The 18178-nt window shown below is 51.0% G+C and overlaps 1 protein-coding gene across 1 annotated transcript in view; it reads left to right on the top strand.

Annotated features, from left to right (window-relative positions):
- Positions 1-17525, top strand: part of LOC119104861 (uncharacterized) — a 32703-nt gene extending 15178 nt beyond the window's left edge. The window contains exons 2-4 of the mRNA XM_037228589.1: positions 14339-14554; positions 16368-16486; positions 16950-17525. Of these exons, the coding sequence (XP_037084484.1) occupies positions 14339-14554; positions 16368-16448 (297 nt within the window). The 3' untranslated portion in view covers positions 16449-16486; positions 16950-17525. The remainder of the gene's footprint in view (positions 1-14338; positions 14555-16367; positions 16487-16949) is intronic.
- The last annotated feature ends 653 nt before the right edge of the window (positions 17526-18178 follow it).

The following is an 18178-nucleotide window of genomic DNA, read 5'->3' as shown; positions in this document are numbered from 1 at the left end:
TTAAACCTTACGGATAGGGGTGTGCCATCGTCTTCGATTTCTTATCCCACAGGGATCCAATAGTGATGGTGGTCACTTTTAATCTTGATCAAGCCTTGGGCAGCATGTTTACTGAACTTTGACCCGAATCCATGATATAGATGGATTATATATATATATATATATATATATATATACACACACATATATATATACACACATATATATATATATATATATATATATATATATATATGACACAAACAAGACAGTAGTATTAGCCATATTCCTCGGAGGAAGCTAGGAGAATGGAGATATAGTTGGGCTGATATTTCGGCACCACGCCTTTATCGAAACAATACCAGAAGTGACTGACACTTCCACTCCTCTCAGCTTTCGGTCCACTCCGCTCCGCTCCCAGTTCACTCCGCCCGTCCTTCAAGGGGTGGAATACCAAGCACACGAGCTAAGGTCACTAAAATGTGCATCGTGATGGGGGCAAGCGTCCAGATTGGGTTGATGGTGGTGGTTGATGGTTGGTAAAGTTTCATGGAGGTTTCATGAGTGTAAGGTGCTTTTCCCGCGGCATTGTCCGCCTGTGGCGTCTTGATGTCCCCTGAGCCCCCCCCCCCCCGTCTTGCGTCATATGACGTCATCAAAGTGGATTCAGCGAGCTGAATGCATTTTTAAAACTTGGGCATCCATGTTGCTAATTTCTAATTTCTTGAACTGGGCAATTCTACCTGACTGTATAACATTGCACGTCTCCTAGTGGATAGCCATTTTTTCATGCATTACAATTGTGGTAATCCAGTAAACCGGCAGGGCTCACTGCTTTCACGTGTGGTTATTCTACCGGTTGATGTATCCCTCAACGGAAAAGACACATTTTATGTCAAACATGAGACGGGAACCCGTTTACATCGCTCAGAAGCGTGACAGGCATTTTTTGATTAGGTCTAGGCTGGTGTACCGGACTGGACCGGACTGGACCAGATCCTCAAAATGTCATCGGAGAGAAGCTCAACGATACAGCAGTCACGCCATGCGCGACAACAGGTAACGCGACAACAGGTAACGGCAAAGCGGCAAGACGATCTGAAGCAAGATATTCTTCCGCAGTAACGAGCCGCTCTCGAAAGCTGGCCACGTGGTCTTTATTCCGGCGCGCTTGCGTGCTGCGCATTCGCCCATTTGGACTGATCGAAAGGTATTCCTCTTAAGCGGGGTCGGAATGAAGCTCTCGTGAAATTACAAAAAAAGAACATCTCCCCATTGCCTTCCGTTTAAAGTAGTCCTGTGATCCGTCCTCTTTTCATTTTGAGTCCAAATCCTTCATGGAAATGTTTTGAAAGCCAAACCGCACGGCGCAAAACTGCCATGCTGAGCGGTACACTGTAACGGTAAAAGACAGGGTGATTTAAGTCTCACCTCCCAATGCCATAAAACATGTATGCCAACATATAAACCCAAGTCGATAGACTGCCGCAAGTAAGCCGAGCAAGACGGTCACGTTGTGGGGCGTCAACATTGTATTGAACGCCCGGAATACTGGTTTTCCATTTGTAATTTAATTTCGTCAGTGCGATGGGCAAGCCGCCAGCAGGGCGGCGGACAGGCAGGCAGACAGTGGAGTAGCCGGCGCTGCTAGGTGACTGGAGCTGGCGTTGACGCTCGGGGACTGGAGCTGGTGCTGTGGAGCTGATGCTGGCGCCCGGTGACTGGAGCTGGCGCTGATGCCCGTTGACTGGAGCTGACGCTGACGCTGGATGACTGGAGCTGGCGCTGACGCCCGGTGACTGGAGCTGGCGCTGTGGAGCTGGTGCTGGCGCCCGGTGACCGGAGCTGGCGCTGACGCCCAGTGACTGGTACTGGCGCCCGGCGACTGGAGCTGGCGCTGACACCCGGCGACTAGACCTGATGCTGTGGAGCTGGTGCTGACTCCGGGTGGCTGGGGCTGGCGCTGTCACCGCAGGTGACGCCACTGAGCGGCCAGTCAGGTCGCGCTGCCCGTAATCACCTGGGCCCAGGGTCGGGCGGAGTGTGGCCGGAGGCCGGTCAGTGGAGGCGTGGACGTGGAGCCGGTAGGATCCTGGGTTGTGCTCGCCTCACAGTCGCCTGCCGGCCTCGGGGACGTTAAGTCGAGGTCTCCTGTCCCGATCTTTCGACGCGACCCGACTGGACCCGACCGACCCGACCCGACCCGACCCGACCCGACCCGACCCGACCCGACCCGACCCGACCCGACCGCCCCCCCATCCCGTCCTTTTCTGTCCTGACCTGACCTGACCTGACCTGACCTGAACTTACCGGACATTAAAGGGGCGTCTGGCTTTCTATCATGCAAATTAGTCAGCTCATCATATTGGCGCTCTGCTTGTTGACGCCATGCAGCGCGCTCCTCAATTTCGTCAGCCGCGTACTCAACCTATTCGCCAGACCTAGTCTTCTGGAAAACTGGGAGGTGAGAGCAGCACTGTGAACAACGAATCATTGGCCCACAGTTAGTGCAACGGCGACACAAACGCACAATTGCGAGGTACTGTACAGCTCAGCCCGTGTCCAGCCATGTGACTATCCCACGATATCATCCACCATTTGCTTGTGTGATCTGAGGATGCTAAATTGTTTTCGCATCATGTCATGTTTTTGTTGATGCTGCGTATCAGTGCATGTTTAATGGTGTTGCCAGTGGCTCATGAATGCGGCGGATATTGTCCTTTTTCGAGGGGCGCCAAAGGGTTATTTTTCGATATCAAGCAAATTGATAGAGAACAGGTCGCGTGCTCACTTCTCACGGAAACAGGGTCCTTCTAACATGTCAACCCCGGCCCTTGGCAATTCCTTCTCCTTTGACCCGACATTTCCCCGGCGGCGGATCCAGAGGAGTCTTTGGTCACGGTATCTTATCCCCCCCCCCCCTTGAGCTCTGACAACTGACCGAGCGGGCGCGGGTTTTTACACAAAGTGAAACCAACTGAACGTATTCGGTCGGCAGCCGTCCAGGAGCGAGAATCGATGGCCGAAAATGGCAAATAACAATGGAGAGCCAATGAGCAAACACTTTTTTGTCTGATTTAGAAGGCCGTGGTGAAAGACGTTTTGAGCTCTTTAAGATGCACGCATCATACTTAGCGCTGTTACCGGTGACACTACATGTCAGCTTACCGGGGCACCTCGGATCGCTGGTAGGCCTCTCACGGGTTCTCCCCAGTCGCCTGGAAGGCTCTGAGCGATGTTGCCAGGGCCCCGTGTGTTAACCTGTCGGAGAACTCTCGGTTGCTCAGAGGCCCTTCACATTGATCACTGGCGCCTTCCACTCGATCCGGGATCCTGCGCTGTTGCTGGGGGTCATACAAAACAAGTATGCAAGTTAGGGCTCGTCTACTTTGTTGCCACTTGCGTAGGGCCCTAGGGGTGTAAGGACACTCTTGTCAGGAGGCTTTCTGTCAACCTGCTCGGGCACTCTGCATCCCTCAGGGACCCCCGTATTGAGCTTGGGTAATTCATATTTGCTGGAAGAACATCACGCTGTTACCGGGACCCTGTATTTTCATCTACACAGGCGCAAGTGCTCTCCACACTGTTTTTGAGGTCTTCCCGTTTCCTCCGAGGGCTCTGAGTTCTGGTCGGGGAGTCCTGCATGTTAACCTACTGGGGAACTCCTCATCTTCTAGGTGGCCACCGCACTGCTATTGAGTTCCTCCCACTCGCTCGAAATGGGAAGCGCTGAGAAAATGGGGCCTCTGTTGAACTGCCGTGGCACCCTCGGTCGTTTAAATGCCTTTCACATTGGCCTGAAGTTTTCTTCGCTTGGATCACCTTCGCTGTTTCCTGGGATCTGCGTGTTCATCAACAGAGCGCTCGCGATCGCTCTGCAGCCTTCCCCATCGGCCTTTGGTCTTTCTCGTGAGCTCAGTGAGCTCACGAGTGAGCTCGTGAACTTTTTCGAGATTGGATGTCTTTTTAGGAGCCTGCGCTGGTCGTTTTTTCATTGGTGAGGTAGAAATTTGCAGTTTCTTCTGTGGCAAGTGGTGTTCGGCGCTTTTAAATGCGATGAAAATGCTTCGACAGGTCCACCACCACAGCCCTAATATGATGTCACAAAAGTTCCGTTGAAACCGAGAAGATCCTGCTCCTCCCCGAAATAATGCAAAAGCCGTTAGGTTTCAAACATATAACGGTATACTCTAAGGACACCAATTGCATTCGTCTGCGCAGAACTGGCAGGTTGGCATCTTAGATGGGCTGGGGCTTAGACAGGCCCCATCCGCAGCAATAAACGGCCCGAACGATTATGAAAAGTCGTGTGCCCTGTCCTCTGGTATTGGACTCGATTGAAGGAATGCGACGCGTGAATTTGAACGGCTTCCAATAAAGCCCTCTTCGGAGCGCATTCGTGCACGCACCCGTGGGCATTTTGCTGAGTGCTGCTGTCCGTTCTGTCTGGTTTTTGGCGCATGCTCCCACGCGTCCGGGCTACATCAGTCCGGCAACGCTGTCAGCATAAACATTTTGTTCATGACTGACAATGCGGCATTTTGTGAATTTTCACCAGTCGCAATGCACTGCCGATCGTTACGCCACAACAGGACAATAGACATCTGAGGCTCAAAACAGTAAGCTGAAAGAACATTGCCCACAGCAAAGCAATGGAGGTTGCAAAAATGGCCGACAAAAGTTTAATTCAAGTGCCAGTCAAGCCGCGTTTGCAAATACATCAATAGGTTAACCATTTGCCGGACGCTTTCTGTGTTGAATACGTGTAATAGGCGCTCTTACTGGCACCCAAATTTAACCCTTGCGTATGCTTGACCGCAGCTGTTCATTTTGCGTAAGCCATTCAGTAAAATAGTAAAGAAATGCAGGTTTGCCAACGTGTGCAATATAGTGTGCAGGCCAGGAGTTCAGGATTCTGACATTTTTTATGTATGCCAGGTGATCTGGGACGACGGCAGTGACTCATTAGCGCTTGGGATTTTACTTAGTTTGGGGAGACCGAAATTGCTGACAGTTTGAGGCGCGCACGCGCGCAATGCCACAAGGGCACGCACAATTCCACAGAGGCGCGCTCAATCCCACAGAGCCGCGAACAATCCCACAGAGGCGCGCGCAATCCCACAGAGTCGCGCGCAATTTCCATGGCTCCCAGCTGACTGCACGGTTCGCGCCATTTCAGAAGTCGCCGTCAGGCGTGAAAAGTGCCGATGCTCCGGCCCAGTGGGCGTCCGCCTCCTCCAGGGTGAGGGGATAGGAATGGGCGGGCATTGCGCTAGGAGCTCCCGCCTGACCTCGCCACTGACTCAGACTGAGGTCAGCCAACCAAACGTTTCTAAAACCCTGATTTCGTTTCGGGATGATGTCGCGGAGACACACCGTTGTGAGAGGGGTGGAGGCGTAATCTGAGTCTACACAAGGCGAACCCTTCACTTTTCCAACGCCAAAGTTTCTTCCATGAGGCATTTCACAATGTGGCCGGAGGACAACGCGGCACCTGCATTTAAAAAGAAACGACGAGGACGTGACTTTGAAGCAATCAAACCGTTTTTTAATCTGTAAGCTTGGGAGCCGTCCGGCATGCCGATAAGAAAATACATGCAGAGAAAAATACGCGATGACGTCACTTGTTATCCTGTTTTATTGACTTGATCAGGCGAAAACAGCTTGCGGAGCCTCATTTTTGGGGTGAGTGCATCGGGGAGCTAAATGCAGGTTTTCTGAAACAGTGGTCAAAATCACATTCCAGGTCGATAAGGCACCTAACAACGCTTTTAACGCTAGCAATGTTAGACGCAGACTTGGTTTGCTACGAAATCTGAAATGCTAAAAAATCGGATAAGGAGGAGCGGGACAGGTGATGACGAAACAAAAATGCCTCCAGGGTGAAGTGTGTTGGCTTTTCTGTCCGGTCTGACGAAAAACCGTCAGTTTTGCTCTCCCGTTTTTGCTTCTTTCCGGGCATTTCAGAGTGAGGTTCCTGTGGAAGGCGACGGAACCGAATTGGGAATCAGTACGAATAAACGCTAGGCTTAGGAACGCTAGTATGATATGTTCTATAGTGACCTAGTTAAACCTTTGACTTTATTTTCTGAAAAAACAGCGTCTCCGATTTTCTTGAAACCGAAATCCATTTCAAGACCAATGTTTTTGCCTTTCAGGCTTAAAGCAATTCATCAAATCTCTTCTAGATCAGTGGGAAATCGAACGATTCGACTGGTAAACCGAATCGATCGGCGAATCACTGCCGGATTTGATTGGCGAACCGAATCGATCGCTGAATCACTGCCGGATGCGATCGAACCTCTCCGTCCGAAATTATGACCTTGATCTTGGAACCGACCGGGGCTCCGCACCGAGATCGTGGAACGATGTCTTGGAGGAGGATATGTTTTGATCAGTCTAACGTACCTGCCATCCACCCCGAGTCGCGTAGATTGTGTCAAATTACATTTCAACGACTTTACGTGAAGTCATATACTATTAGTTCTAAAATCGTCGCTGAAGATAAGCTACGTCACTGATGTTAATACAAGGGCATGGCTTAATGCAGACCAATGTTAATACAAGGGCATGAAATTATCTGGCTCAAATTCTTTGTTGTTTATTCTGCGCCGTAGGTATTATGCAACTAAGTATATTATGCAACTAAGCCGTCAACTCAATATTTTGCACAACATTGACCGGTCTTGGAAATTACTTTAGATACTCGAGCAGGTATGCTTATGAAGGTAACAGCAACTGACAGGCGTTTCTCCCCAGGGCCGATTTTGTTTGTAGCTCCGTCTTCCTTCCGCGTTCAGGCATTTTTTTCAAATCTATCTTTCAAATTCAGGTCTGTTTTGGGATTTCATCAGCTGTCATGTAGATTAAAGGTGTCCATACGAGTGGAAATGAAACAGCAAGGTTAAACTGATAAAAATACCAAATTACGGAAGTGTTTGCTCAGAGGTTAAGTATGTGCATATGCATGCCAGATAAGGTACGAGTGAACCGCACGAGTTTATGCATTTCTGCCCTGTGCTTCGTAGAGCACTGCACCAGCTTCGTTGTTACGCATCTGTTCACTAACTTGTATTGGAGTCCGATCAGGTACGACACATCCTGTTCTGCCAGGGTGTGATCCCTGTAACGTTCGTGTTGTTACGTAAACAACTGGTTTTTAAGGCTACTGCATTACCTGGCAGCCTTGGAGGCAACAAAGCTACGCAAAACTTGATGACCTGTTATACACTCGTGTTGGCGGGGATTTCTGCCATAGAGAAAAACCTGACCAGACGACCAAATCAAAACACTGGTTTTCGTGTGGCAAAGCATCCATTCAACAAAGCGGCTTCCAACTGGGAAGCTAGTCGTGATTGGGATATAGGCTGGTTTCCGCCAATGTCTCTGGCCGGAAAGCCGGGCGGACCAATCGGGAGGGAATGAACTGAACTTGTCGCCAGACCTGCAGAAGGCATCTGGACCCGACAAACCGAAATGTGACAGACCTGACGAGAAGTTCACAATGGCACAGGGCGCACTGTCGGGGTTGCCTGTCGTTAAATAACTTTCAAAAAACAATACTCCCATGTGTGGTCATTCTCTATTGAGAATATTGCAGAAAATATCCTAGAACGGATGATTGCATCTCCATGTTGACGTGTATTTTCCTCACCAATGTTCAAGGTGGTGTGCAGCTTTCCACACCACCATACGAAGAACTCCCGATTACAAAGGGAAGTTTACTGATAACCGGGTGAATATTTTACATCAGACCTTTTTATATCTGCATTTTATCCACTCATGTGGCCCTGAGTTAGTGCAAACATGTCTTTATGATGTTGAGGCAACAAGAAAGCCGCCTGACGGCGTAAATGACACACTAATGTTGTATGATTGTACAGGTGTAGGTTGAGGATATGTGTTTCAAGTGCTTCTTTTATCTCTAATATCTGCCGCGGAAGCGGACCAAGCATTTTACACGGCCAACGGTTGCTTCAATCATTGTTGAGTCCGAACACTTCAATGTATACCTGTCTTACAAATGCCTGCATAGTTTTCGTATCGCCTGCCCTCTTGGTCCCACTTCCATGTGAAATGCACGCTTCAAAATAAATGCCCGGCCCATTCGGGCCCCTCGTCGGCGCCCGGCAAGATCGAAGGTTGATCTGAGGTCAGCTGCCCGGCCAACCCGGTCGGACCGCTGCCGGCCGGTGGGTGAACACCGGCCGGGAAGCCGGCAGTGGTCAGCTGATCCTTGGCTCATCACCCCGCCAGAGGTACCCCCGGCCCGTATTTCGGTCGACGCTCCGCGGTATTCCGGGCCGGAAAAACTGGTAGAAACCGGCTTTAGATGAGAGCGATAGAATCAAGAGGCGAACGTCTGCCGGCTTTCAACAATCTCGTTTCGGGCATTAGACATTTTCGCACATTCCACCAGGCGTTTAACGGTACCCCTACTTTGTCACATTAGGCTTCCGTATGAAAGCTCGCGAGGCAGTGCCATCCCAGTTTCATGCCCCAATTTTCAATATCTTGACACGTGGGAGAAAGTTAATCTCTTGAGTCGAGTTACATCCGTTGAGTTGGGTCTACTACATCGAGCAGCCATAGGCAAAGCAGTGCGTTTTTTTAGACTTGGGTGGAAACTTTCTAGCACGGGTAGTCCCTTTCCCTGGCGTCCATGTACCGCGGCTGTTGAAAGAGTGTGTTTATCACCGATGATATGATATCGATATTATCGCCGATGATACTGATATTTTGCTGCCGAGGCCGTTGACTTTTTTAAAGTATGCCGCGAATGGGTGTGTAACGTAAAGTCGCGTGATTTTTTCAATAGGAGCTTTGGACTGCGTCTTGTGCGATAACATGGTGATGTTTTTTTTACAAGTCGGTGACCAGTAGACAAAGGTTTTGTCACACCTGTCGTGACAGCATCCAACTTCTTTCGTCTCTTCTTGAACCGTTGCGTTTCGAGCAGCCCCTGCAACTGTGACCAATTCGCTCACCAGCGTGATGTTGTCAAGGGTCAAGTGAACTGAACATATATTTAGGATCATTGCAGAACACTTCAGTTCAAAGCTCTGCGCACCTTCCTGCGTCGTCGTTTTTGTACCCGATTAGCTCACCCAGGCAAGTGGCAGCAGCAGCAGCAGCAGCAGCAGCAGCAGCAGCAGCGGGTGGGCAGGAGCGGGGGACGCTCAGCCCCCGGCTCAGCACTTGCATGACAAAAGAAACACAATTGCATGGATGAGGAGAGTCAATCGCATGAATAAAGAAATGCGCGGAGTGAGCCGATCGCGCCCTGTGATCCGATATCTCATGTCGACTGGCTCATGAAATGCCGCCGGGCGTGATGTCGGCTGGCTCATGACGTGTCGCCGGGCGTGATCTGCCAATGATCAAATTCGATTTGCCACTGATCTAGAAGAGATCCCATCTATTTCTCTTTTACCTGAATAACAATGAACTGGACTTTAAATGCATATCGGTATAAAGAAAATCAATGATGCCGTATTTTCGTCAAAGATCAAAGGTTACACCAAGTAACCGGATTTGACCTTGAGTTTGACATACGGGTTGCGAGAAAACAGCGTGGCTTTCCACTTGATTGACCTAATTGCCCTTGAATGCTATATTGGTGCATGTTCCAGAAAGATAACGGTGTCTCACTTTCTGACGAATGATTCTCAAACATCATAGCCCGCACACTGAATTGAAGAGCAGTTGAAAATAGGGTTCATGACGTCATCATGTATTTTCATCTGCGCCTAGTTCCTTATCGGCACGCCGTGAAGCTCTAAAACCTGCGGGGTCATATTTTGACCGTGTAATTACCAGCGCAGGGCGAATTCAACCAAACAGTTGACTTCTGATACGGGCGGCGCCCGGACTGTAGCTGGAACACAAACGGCGAGCACCACTCAGTGCAGCCGAGTGGTGCCGTTCGGTCGAGTGGTGCCGAGTGGTGCCGTTCGGTCGAGGAGAGCGGCGGCGCCTAGAAGTGTGCCTCTGGCAGCCTGCCAGCCTACAGCGTGGTCGGGCGATTCGTCAGTGCAGTGCCCGCCAGCGGGGTATCGCGTTAGACGCAGAGACTCTGGAGGGCTCCGAACGCGCCCTTCTGCGAACCACGCGGTCAGATATCTGTTGTCAAGGCTGATGCGGGTTGAGACAGTCTTGAGGAGCAGGGGCGCGTCTAGGTTCCGACCCGTCGTCACCTTTTTCAAGGTTTCGTGTTTCTGTTCTCCTATCTCGGAGTACGCATCGCTGTGTCCCAACGTGCGCTGCTGATCCACACGTGTTCTGTCTCTCGGCTCCCCGCTGCTCTGCTCCATCTCTGTCTCCCTGGCGCGCCGCTCCCCACTGCCCTGTCCCATCTCTGTCTCCCTGGCGCGTCGCTCCCCACTGCCATGCCCGTCTCTGTCTTCCTGGCGCGTCGCACCCCACTGCCTTGCCCGTCTGTGTCTCCCTGGCGCGCCGCTCCCCATTGCCCTGCCCGTCTGTGTCTCCCTGGCGTGTCGCTCCCCACTGCCCTGTCCCATCTGTGTCTCCCTGGCGCGCCGCTCCCCACTGCCCTGCCCCATCTCTGTCTCCCTGGCGCGTCGCTCCCCACTGCCCTGCCTCGTCTCTGTCTCCCTGGTACGTCGCTCCCCACTGCCCTGCCCCATCTCTATCTCCCTGGCGCGCCGCTCCCCACTGCCCTGCCCCATCTCTATCTCCCTGGCGCACCGCTCCCCACTGCCCTGCCCCATCTCTGTCTCCCTGGCGTGCCGCGGTGTCCGTTCACATCGTCCGGTCCGCATGGGTACGGCCTCTGCCATCTGGCGTTGCCATTACGCTTCTGTTATTTACGAACGGATCCTATGACTGACTCGGATTCTATTCTGTCCATGGGATTGTTGGCGTCTAATTGTCACACTCGGCCACTGGGGTAATGATGCATCGCGGCGGCAGGTGAGCGCAATTCCAGTGCCTCGGCGTTTTGAATTTGAATACTATACTGAATCAGCCTCATAAAGCACGCTGGTCCGTGAATTCAAATACATGACATTCAGCAATCCAAACTTGTAAATGGTCGCTCGCAGGCACGTGCTCGGCGCGGCAGGGTGGCAGTTCTACGTGAAGCAATAACCGGAGTACATCAAGATGAACTCGTTTACCGCCAGCGCAGGTTTTCCCTCAATACTATCGACAAACATGCACTTCTGCTTACAGAAAGTTCTACCATTAAGCAAAAGCTCTGAACTTTACCACTAGGATCGCTGGTGTGAGACGGAGCACAACTTGCCGATGCTGGCTGTCTCCGTTTGTTTAACTTGAAATTTATTGAAGTTGATTTATCCTTATGTATTCCAGTACTGCCCAGCGTAGCCTTTTGGCTTCATTTTTGATCACACCCTATTTGCATGCATTTTGAAATCGGTACACTGACGGACACATGGACGAAATGTTACAAAACGTGTCCCAGCTGCTTACTTCGTTGCACCCGACCGGCGCTGTCGATCCTTCCAGCGTATCTCTTAATTGTACGGCCGTGTCTGCCTCATCTGCATTATCCACTCGACTGAATTGATGAGATGAGAAGCAGTGACCGAGTTTGAGAAAAGATCACGATAGCACCACCGCTGTCAGGGGGAGCGGCGGAGCATAAGCGCGGCCGTGGACAGCAAAACAATACATGCTGCCGTCTCCATGCCGCATGGACATATGTAAATTTCGATGTTTGGAATTCGTGATAACGTGACGTAGTGTGCCGGCCATGTGTTAACGGGGTGCGATGTGCGATCTAAGAGGGGAAGCCTGCATGCTACTGATTCTAATTACACAGAAATCCTCCGCCCTCGGTGTCTTGGCCGTAAGGTCATGTTAGTCATGACCATAAGGTCGCCTCCACTGGCCTAGCTTCTGCTTCATCCCACACTTGTTTACCAGGGCAAATGACATGACATCACATGGCCACTCGTATTGGAAACCTCCCGATATTTTCCAAAGAGCAAGACGTTTTTTGGAATACCTATTTGGCAGATCCCAGGAACCATTGCGCAGATCGCGGGGACCACCACAGCAGGTCACTAGGACGATCCCGGCAGGTCACTAAGGCCATCACGACAGGTCACTACGGCCATCACGGTAAGTCTCAGAGACCACCACAGCAGGTCACTGAGACCATTACGACACGCCACGCCACGACATGTCACTTGGGCCATCACGGCAGGTCACCAGGGTCATCATGGCAGGTCACGGGGACAGCCACGGCAGGTCACGGGGACCATCACGGCAGGTCACTAAGGTCATCATGGCAGGCCACGAGGACCACCACGGCAGATCACGGGGACCACCGCGGCAGGTCACTAGGACGATCCCGGCAGGTCACTAAGGTCACCACGACAGGTCACAGGAACCACCATGACGGGTCATTAGGGCAACCACAACAGGTCTGGGGATCCCGATTACCAGAGCTGTAGAGCATTGAGCTTCACTCTGCAGGGTGCCTCTTGCTGGCGCGCTGTCAGGGGACGTCGCTCCTTTAGCAGTGGGTGAGACCACCGGCCTCGTACTGACCTCGCACGCTAGAGGCGCCAAATGGCCAAGGCAGTCGAAGCGCCCTTAAAACCAAATATCATCATCATCATCGGTGCGCACGGGCGGAGACCGCTGCAGCTGGTCAGCACCGCAGAGACTGATCTCACCGGTAACAGTTCTTCTCGCACGAGAAACTGGCGGTCGTGAGGAGCGGACGCGGGGTCCGGCTGACTGTCATGACACTGATGGTGGGACCGGCGCCGACAGTGCCGCTGTGGTAACCCCATGACACGTTGCTGGCTGTCATGACACTGATGGTGGGACCGGCGCCGACAGTGCCCCTGTGGTAACCCCATGACACGTTGCTGGCTGTCATGACACTGATGGTGGGACCGGCGCCGACAGTGCCCCTGTGGTAACCCCATGACACGATTGCTGGACTGTCATGACACTGATGGTGGGACCGGCGCCGACAGTGCCACTGTGGTAACCCCATGACACGAGGCTGACTGTCATGACTCTGATGGTAGGACCGGCGCCGACAGCGCCACTGTGGTAACTCCATGACGCGAGGCTGACTGTCATGACACTGATGGTGGGACCGGCGCCGACAGTGCCACTGTGGTAACCCAATGGCACGATTGCGACTCACTGTCACCACCTCACCCTCGGATGAAGGTGAAGTGGTGACACGGAGTCGGAACTCTGTTCCAATAACCCTTGACCTATATATATATATATATATATATATATATATATATATATATATATATATATATATACATACATAACCGCGATATTACTCCCACCATTTGTGATAGTGATAGATATGATACTTAGTGATAGTGATAGATATGTGATAGATACATCACTTATATCTATATATGTTATATATATGGGAGATCACTTTCTATATCAGACGCACCATTTATCCCTGTGGTCACCATTCTAACGGCACGCTAACGCTCCGGCCCGTTATGATCACGCTGCCCGCGTGCCAGCGCTCTGCGCCATATCCACCGGTCTGACCTGTGTCACCACTTTGACGCCACGTCACCTGTCTGACACGTGTGACGATTCTGACCGCGTCCCGCCAGTCTAAAACCGGTTCACCAGAAACCGGCTCGCAAGCAAAGCCGGAAACCGACCTTGAAACCGGAAACCTGTTCACAACACGAAACTCATATCACGGTCGTGTGCCCGAGTCAGGGTTACATTTCTTTATCACTTCTCCGACGTAAGGACATTGCTCTGACTCCGTGCGCCACTGTGACCTCTGTAGCCCGATGTCACCAATGTAGCCTGGTGTCACCAATGTAGCCCAGTGGTGCCAAAGTAGGCCAGTGGCACCAATGTATCTCAAGTTACTAAAGTAGCCTGTGTCACCGCTGTGACCCGGTTTCACCACTGTAACCCGGTGCCATAACTGTAACCCGGCTTTACCACTGTAAACCGGTGTCACCACTGTATCCCGGTGCCACCACTGTAACTCGGTGCCGCCACTATAACCCGGTATCTCCACTGTAACCTGGTGTCTCCACTGTAACTTGTTGTCACCACTGTAACCCAGTGTCACCAGTGTAACTCGTTGTCACCACTAACCCGGTGTCTCCACTCTAGCCCAGTGTCACCAATGTAACCCGTTGTCACCACTGTAACCCGGTGTCTCCACTGCAACCCAGTATCACCGCCGTAACCCGGTGCCACCACTGTAACCCGGTGTCTCCACTGTAATTTGTTGTCACCACTGTAGCCCGGTGCTCCGCTGTAACCCAGTATTACTGCAACGCGGTGCCACTACTGTAACCCTGCATCACCGCTGTGACCCGTTGTCACCACCGTACCCCTGCGTCCCCAGTACGCCCTTCCGGTTGGCGGGCTGATCGTCCTGACGGCGATCGCCGGCGGCCAGTACGGTCACCTGCCCATCAAGTCCAGCTACATCGCCAAGAAAGTGGCCCGACTTGTCGGACCGAGCCACTTAGGGGAGCCGCTGCCCTACAAGAGAAGTGGGCGCGTCGGCAGGGACATCTATCGGCAGCAGCATGAAGCAGTGCTGGACACCGTTGTGAGGGTGAGGAGGTTGAGGAGCGTGATTGGTTTAGAGCCTTTTGCTGCCTGTCGTTTGTTGTGCGCTAATTTGTGCTTGCCTTCTGGTAGAGTCTCATCTGATATGCAAACTAGACATGGTAGAAACGCCCCAAGCTAAATCTTCTCCGCTCAACTTTGTTTTAGATTTAGCTCCACGTTCACTTTAAGTTGGATTTGAGATAGTCTTTGTGCGTCGTGAACTGAGCTGAACGAACCAAAACGCATGAGACCAAAAAGGGAACAAAACATTTTCATTCAGAAACAAGAGACTTTCAACAGATACGCAATTGCGATGCCCAAACCAATTGCATGGGCTTCAAAATGTGCCGTGCTGCATTAATCTGAGCTGAAAACAATCAATAGATGTTTGGGGTTTGTGCAGCAGAGGTACAAAGCAATGTTTTGTATACAACTCACTTAAAGACGCAGATACCGCGTGGAAAGTGATCTGAACCTGAAGACACAAAAGCACTTATAAAAAACATCCTGGAAACAACATACACATATGTGTATGCCCGTACATATATTTTGGGTGTGGAATAGCCTGGTCCGATGCATAAACATATCAGGACAGCCTACGTGGAAATCCGCCCGTCTTTTCTCCCCCACTGCACCATAGTGACTACCCGGAGTGTTATTTTTAGTAGCTTATTCGGGGCAAGCTGCATGTATCAGTTGTCAGTGGGGTTAAGTGCCCCCCCCCCCGCCCCCCTCCCCCACCTTGGCGGGACCCTCGCTTAGGCCCCTCACGTGCAGTGCCAAGACTCCTAAGTCATTGTAACGGGTAACTCCCAGATACTCAAAGCGTCACTCCCACCCGACTCACTTTTCCATTGCAAGGTCCTGAACAGGTCACCGCTGTTTGAAAGGTTTCTAGTCCTGACCAAAACAAACCAAAACTGGAGCATCACAACTGGGAAGTAGGGTGCCATCAGGTTGTTACCAGCCCGGTGCTTGCCCATCTCTCCCTTTTCAATGCTAAAGTGAAGATGTGGTTTTCGCTCCGGTTTTTTTTTTTGATAAAGCGCATGACAAATGCAACGTCTCCAGCGGCAGTACATGGACCCGACCGCCGTTGGTAAAAGGACGGAGCGGGTCTAGGTGAAATTGCTAATAATCCGTCTCAGAATGTTCAGCAATAAGTTTGCGAGTATACGTCGTCACCCACGCAGATCAAGGCTTGGATAATTGATTACTTCTTCGCCAAGCTCGTTTCCATTTTATCTCGGATTTTAAGAGCTACCAGACTGTCCAACTGCTTGCAAATATTGGCGAGCCATTCACGAAATAGCCGTGTTGAAGACCGGACCCTTGGCAAAAGGCATCCCTGTCCGGTCGTGTCCTTGGGCGCATCAGGCATACATTGGGCGCACTTCCGTAGCGGGTAGCTTAACGCCGCTATTTTGGCTCTCGCGAGTTAGCGCTTCAGAGGTTATGCTTTGGACATCTCTAGGGACTTTCATCGCCCCCATCAATAAAGGAGCTCTAAAACCTCTCAATCGACATCTTTTCGGGATGCTTGAAAAGCCCATTTTCTACCATGAGATGCCACTTAACGCAAGGGCTCAATGGAGTTTAGCTCACCAACCTCGCTGGAGCTCAGTGAGCTCGCAGCACGCCAATCTTTAACTTTCTGTCGGGAGCCATTGATGGTGAAAAACGAAAAACAATCCAGGCCTAAGAGGAGGGGAGGGGGCCTCTTGGCTGCGCCCATGCTGCCAAACGCTGGGGCTGCTCATGTCTCACCGGCATGCTGTTGAGTGTGTCGTCGATGTCTGACATCTATCTGCTTGCAGGCCGTCGCATTATTGGAAGAGGCGATGAGACAACACGGCGCCGCTTCCAGCGCCACCTGGCGGAAATCGCGAACTCCGTAGTGACGTCACTGCGTCGCTTGGCATGCCACTTCAAGGAGGTGATTTGGTCGATGCATTTATAGGAACACCTGAAGTAGATGTTGAGAATGAGACGGCAGGCTCTACGTGCGCTGAAGCCTTGTTCCAAAGTGTGGAGGGAAGTGGGGTGATTGATTCACTTCTGAGCAAACCCATGATGCAAACGCTCTTTCTTGAAGCTCTCCGAAGCTGGCTTTCTCCCAGCCACTTTGCCTGTCTCTTATTCAATGCTTCACAACACTCTGGCCTACTCGATCCCCTTTCCCCCAGCATCTAGCCTGTCGCCTGTTAAGGTCCAGGTGGTTAACCTCAAGGCTGAGGTGGTTGACCTCAAAGCTGAGACAGTCCGAAATACAAGTGCGTCAAATAAGGCGCATGCGAAAGAAAGTTTTCTGTTGGGCCGTAGTGAGGCAAAGCAATGGTTATTGGATTGGAGTGTTTGCTGGTTACGCCAGCCCTCACCAAAAATACTCATCTTCTCAGGTGCCGTAAAAGTCAGCAATCGGCGAACACGTTCGCGAGCTGTAGCAAATATGAAGAAAAGTGGCGTGGCAATGAGTTGTAGCTGAAATGAGGAAGAGCAATCGGGGATACGTCCAGAGGAGCTATTCGAAGAGAAAATCGGAATAATCGCACCTTCAAGAAAAAGAAACTTGCATCCTCTGGGAGCTTCGAGAGTTCATGGGATTCAATTGGGATTGTGCATCTCCCTGGAGGCACACAGCCTTGTGTTTAGTTGGTACATTCACTGCATTTTCACGGCGTTAGTATGTTTCCCAGCCGTTCGGACCATAAAAAGCCTGCTTCAGCACAACAGGATGTGAACTGGTGCTCCCCTTTTCGCACTTGCATTGGAATAGTATTCTTGCCACGACAGCGTGATGTGGTGACATGGTTGTGTCATTGTGGATACGATTTTTCTTGACTTTAACGACAGAGCAACAGAGGTGAACCCCCCCCCCCCCTTTATTTCTGCGGGCTTCGACACAATACCTGTGAAGTCGCTTATAGAAACCTTCACAATAGCAACTAGCGTCTTGACATTTTGTTGACTTTTGGCCAGAGACTGAGCCCGAGCAGTTGTCCCAATTGATTTCTTCTGTGATTGCTTGTATGCATACATGCACGCATGTATGTCCATATAAATGTTTGTGTGTGCGTGTTCTTAGATATGTATGCATATGTGTATTTATACATGTACGTATGTGTATATGCATGCGTGTATGTATGCTGACCTTTGTTGTACAGCCCTCTGGGCAACATAATTTAACGTTGTTGTTTACATTATAATTTGTTTAATGTGTGGTGGGGTGGGAATGGTGGAATGGTGTTTTGGGGTGGGAATGGTGTTTTTTCTTAGCTTAACACAATAATTGGAAAAGGCGAGAAAACGCAACGTTGCTGGAAGAATCCGATGAAACGAGAGTATAATTTTATGCACCAACTAGCTGTTTTTTGTTACGAGAACCTTACGGAAGCATACTGTTTCCGCCGGCTTGATGTCTGTTGTGGCGACTTTCGCAACAGCCTGCACCGGGCTGACGAAGGGCGGTGTCTGTTACCAAACCTTTGAGGAAATCTTTCTGGAAAGAATAGAAGGTTTCTGTCATGTAAAATAGAGCTGAATGGTGTGGATAAGTTTTGCTTTTACTTGGCCAATGGCCAGCACATTGTGTCTCTTGTGCGTTTGGTTAGGATGGGTGGTCGGGCCC

Source organism: Pollicipes pollicipes, unplaced genomic scaffold (assembly GCF_011947565.3).
Source record: "Pollicipes pollicipes isolate AB1234 unplaced genomic scaffold, Ppol_2.1 Scaffold_6052;HRSCAF=7182_pilon_pilon_pilon, whole genome shotgun sequence".
Lineage (NCBI taxonomy): Eukaryota > Metazoa > Arthropoda > Thecostraca > Pollicipedomorpha > Pollicipedidae > Pollicipes > Pollicipes pollicipes.
The sequence above is the reverse complement of the archived record's forward strand: the minus strand, read 5'-3'. Positions and strand labels throughout refer to the sequence as shown.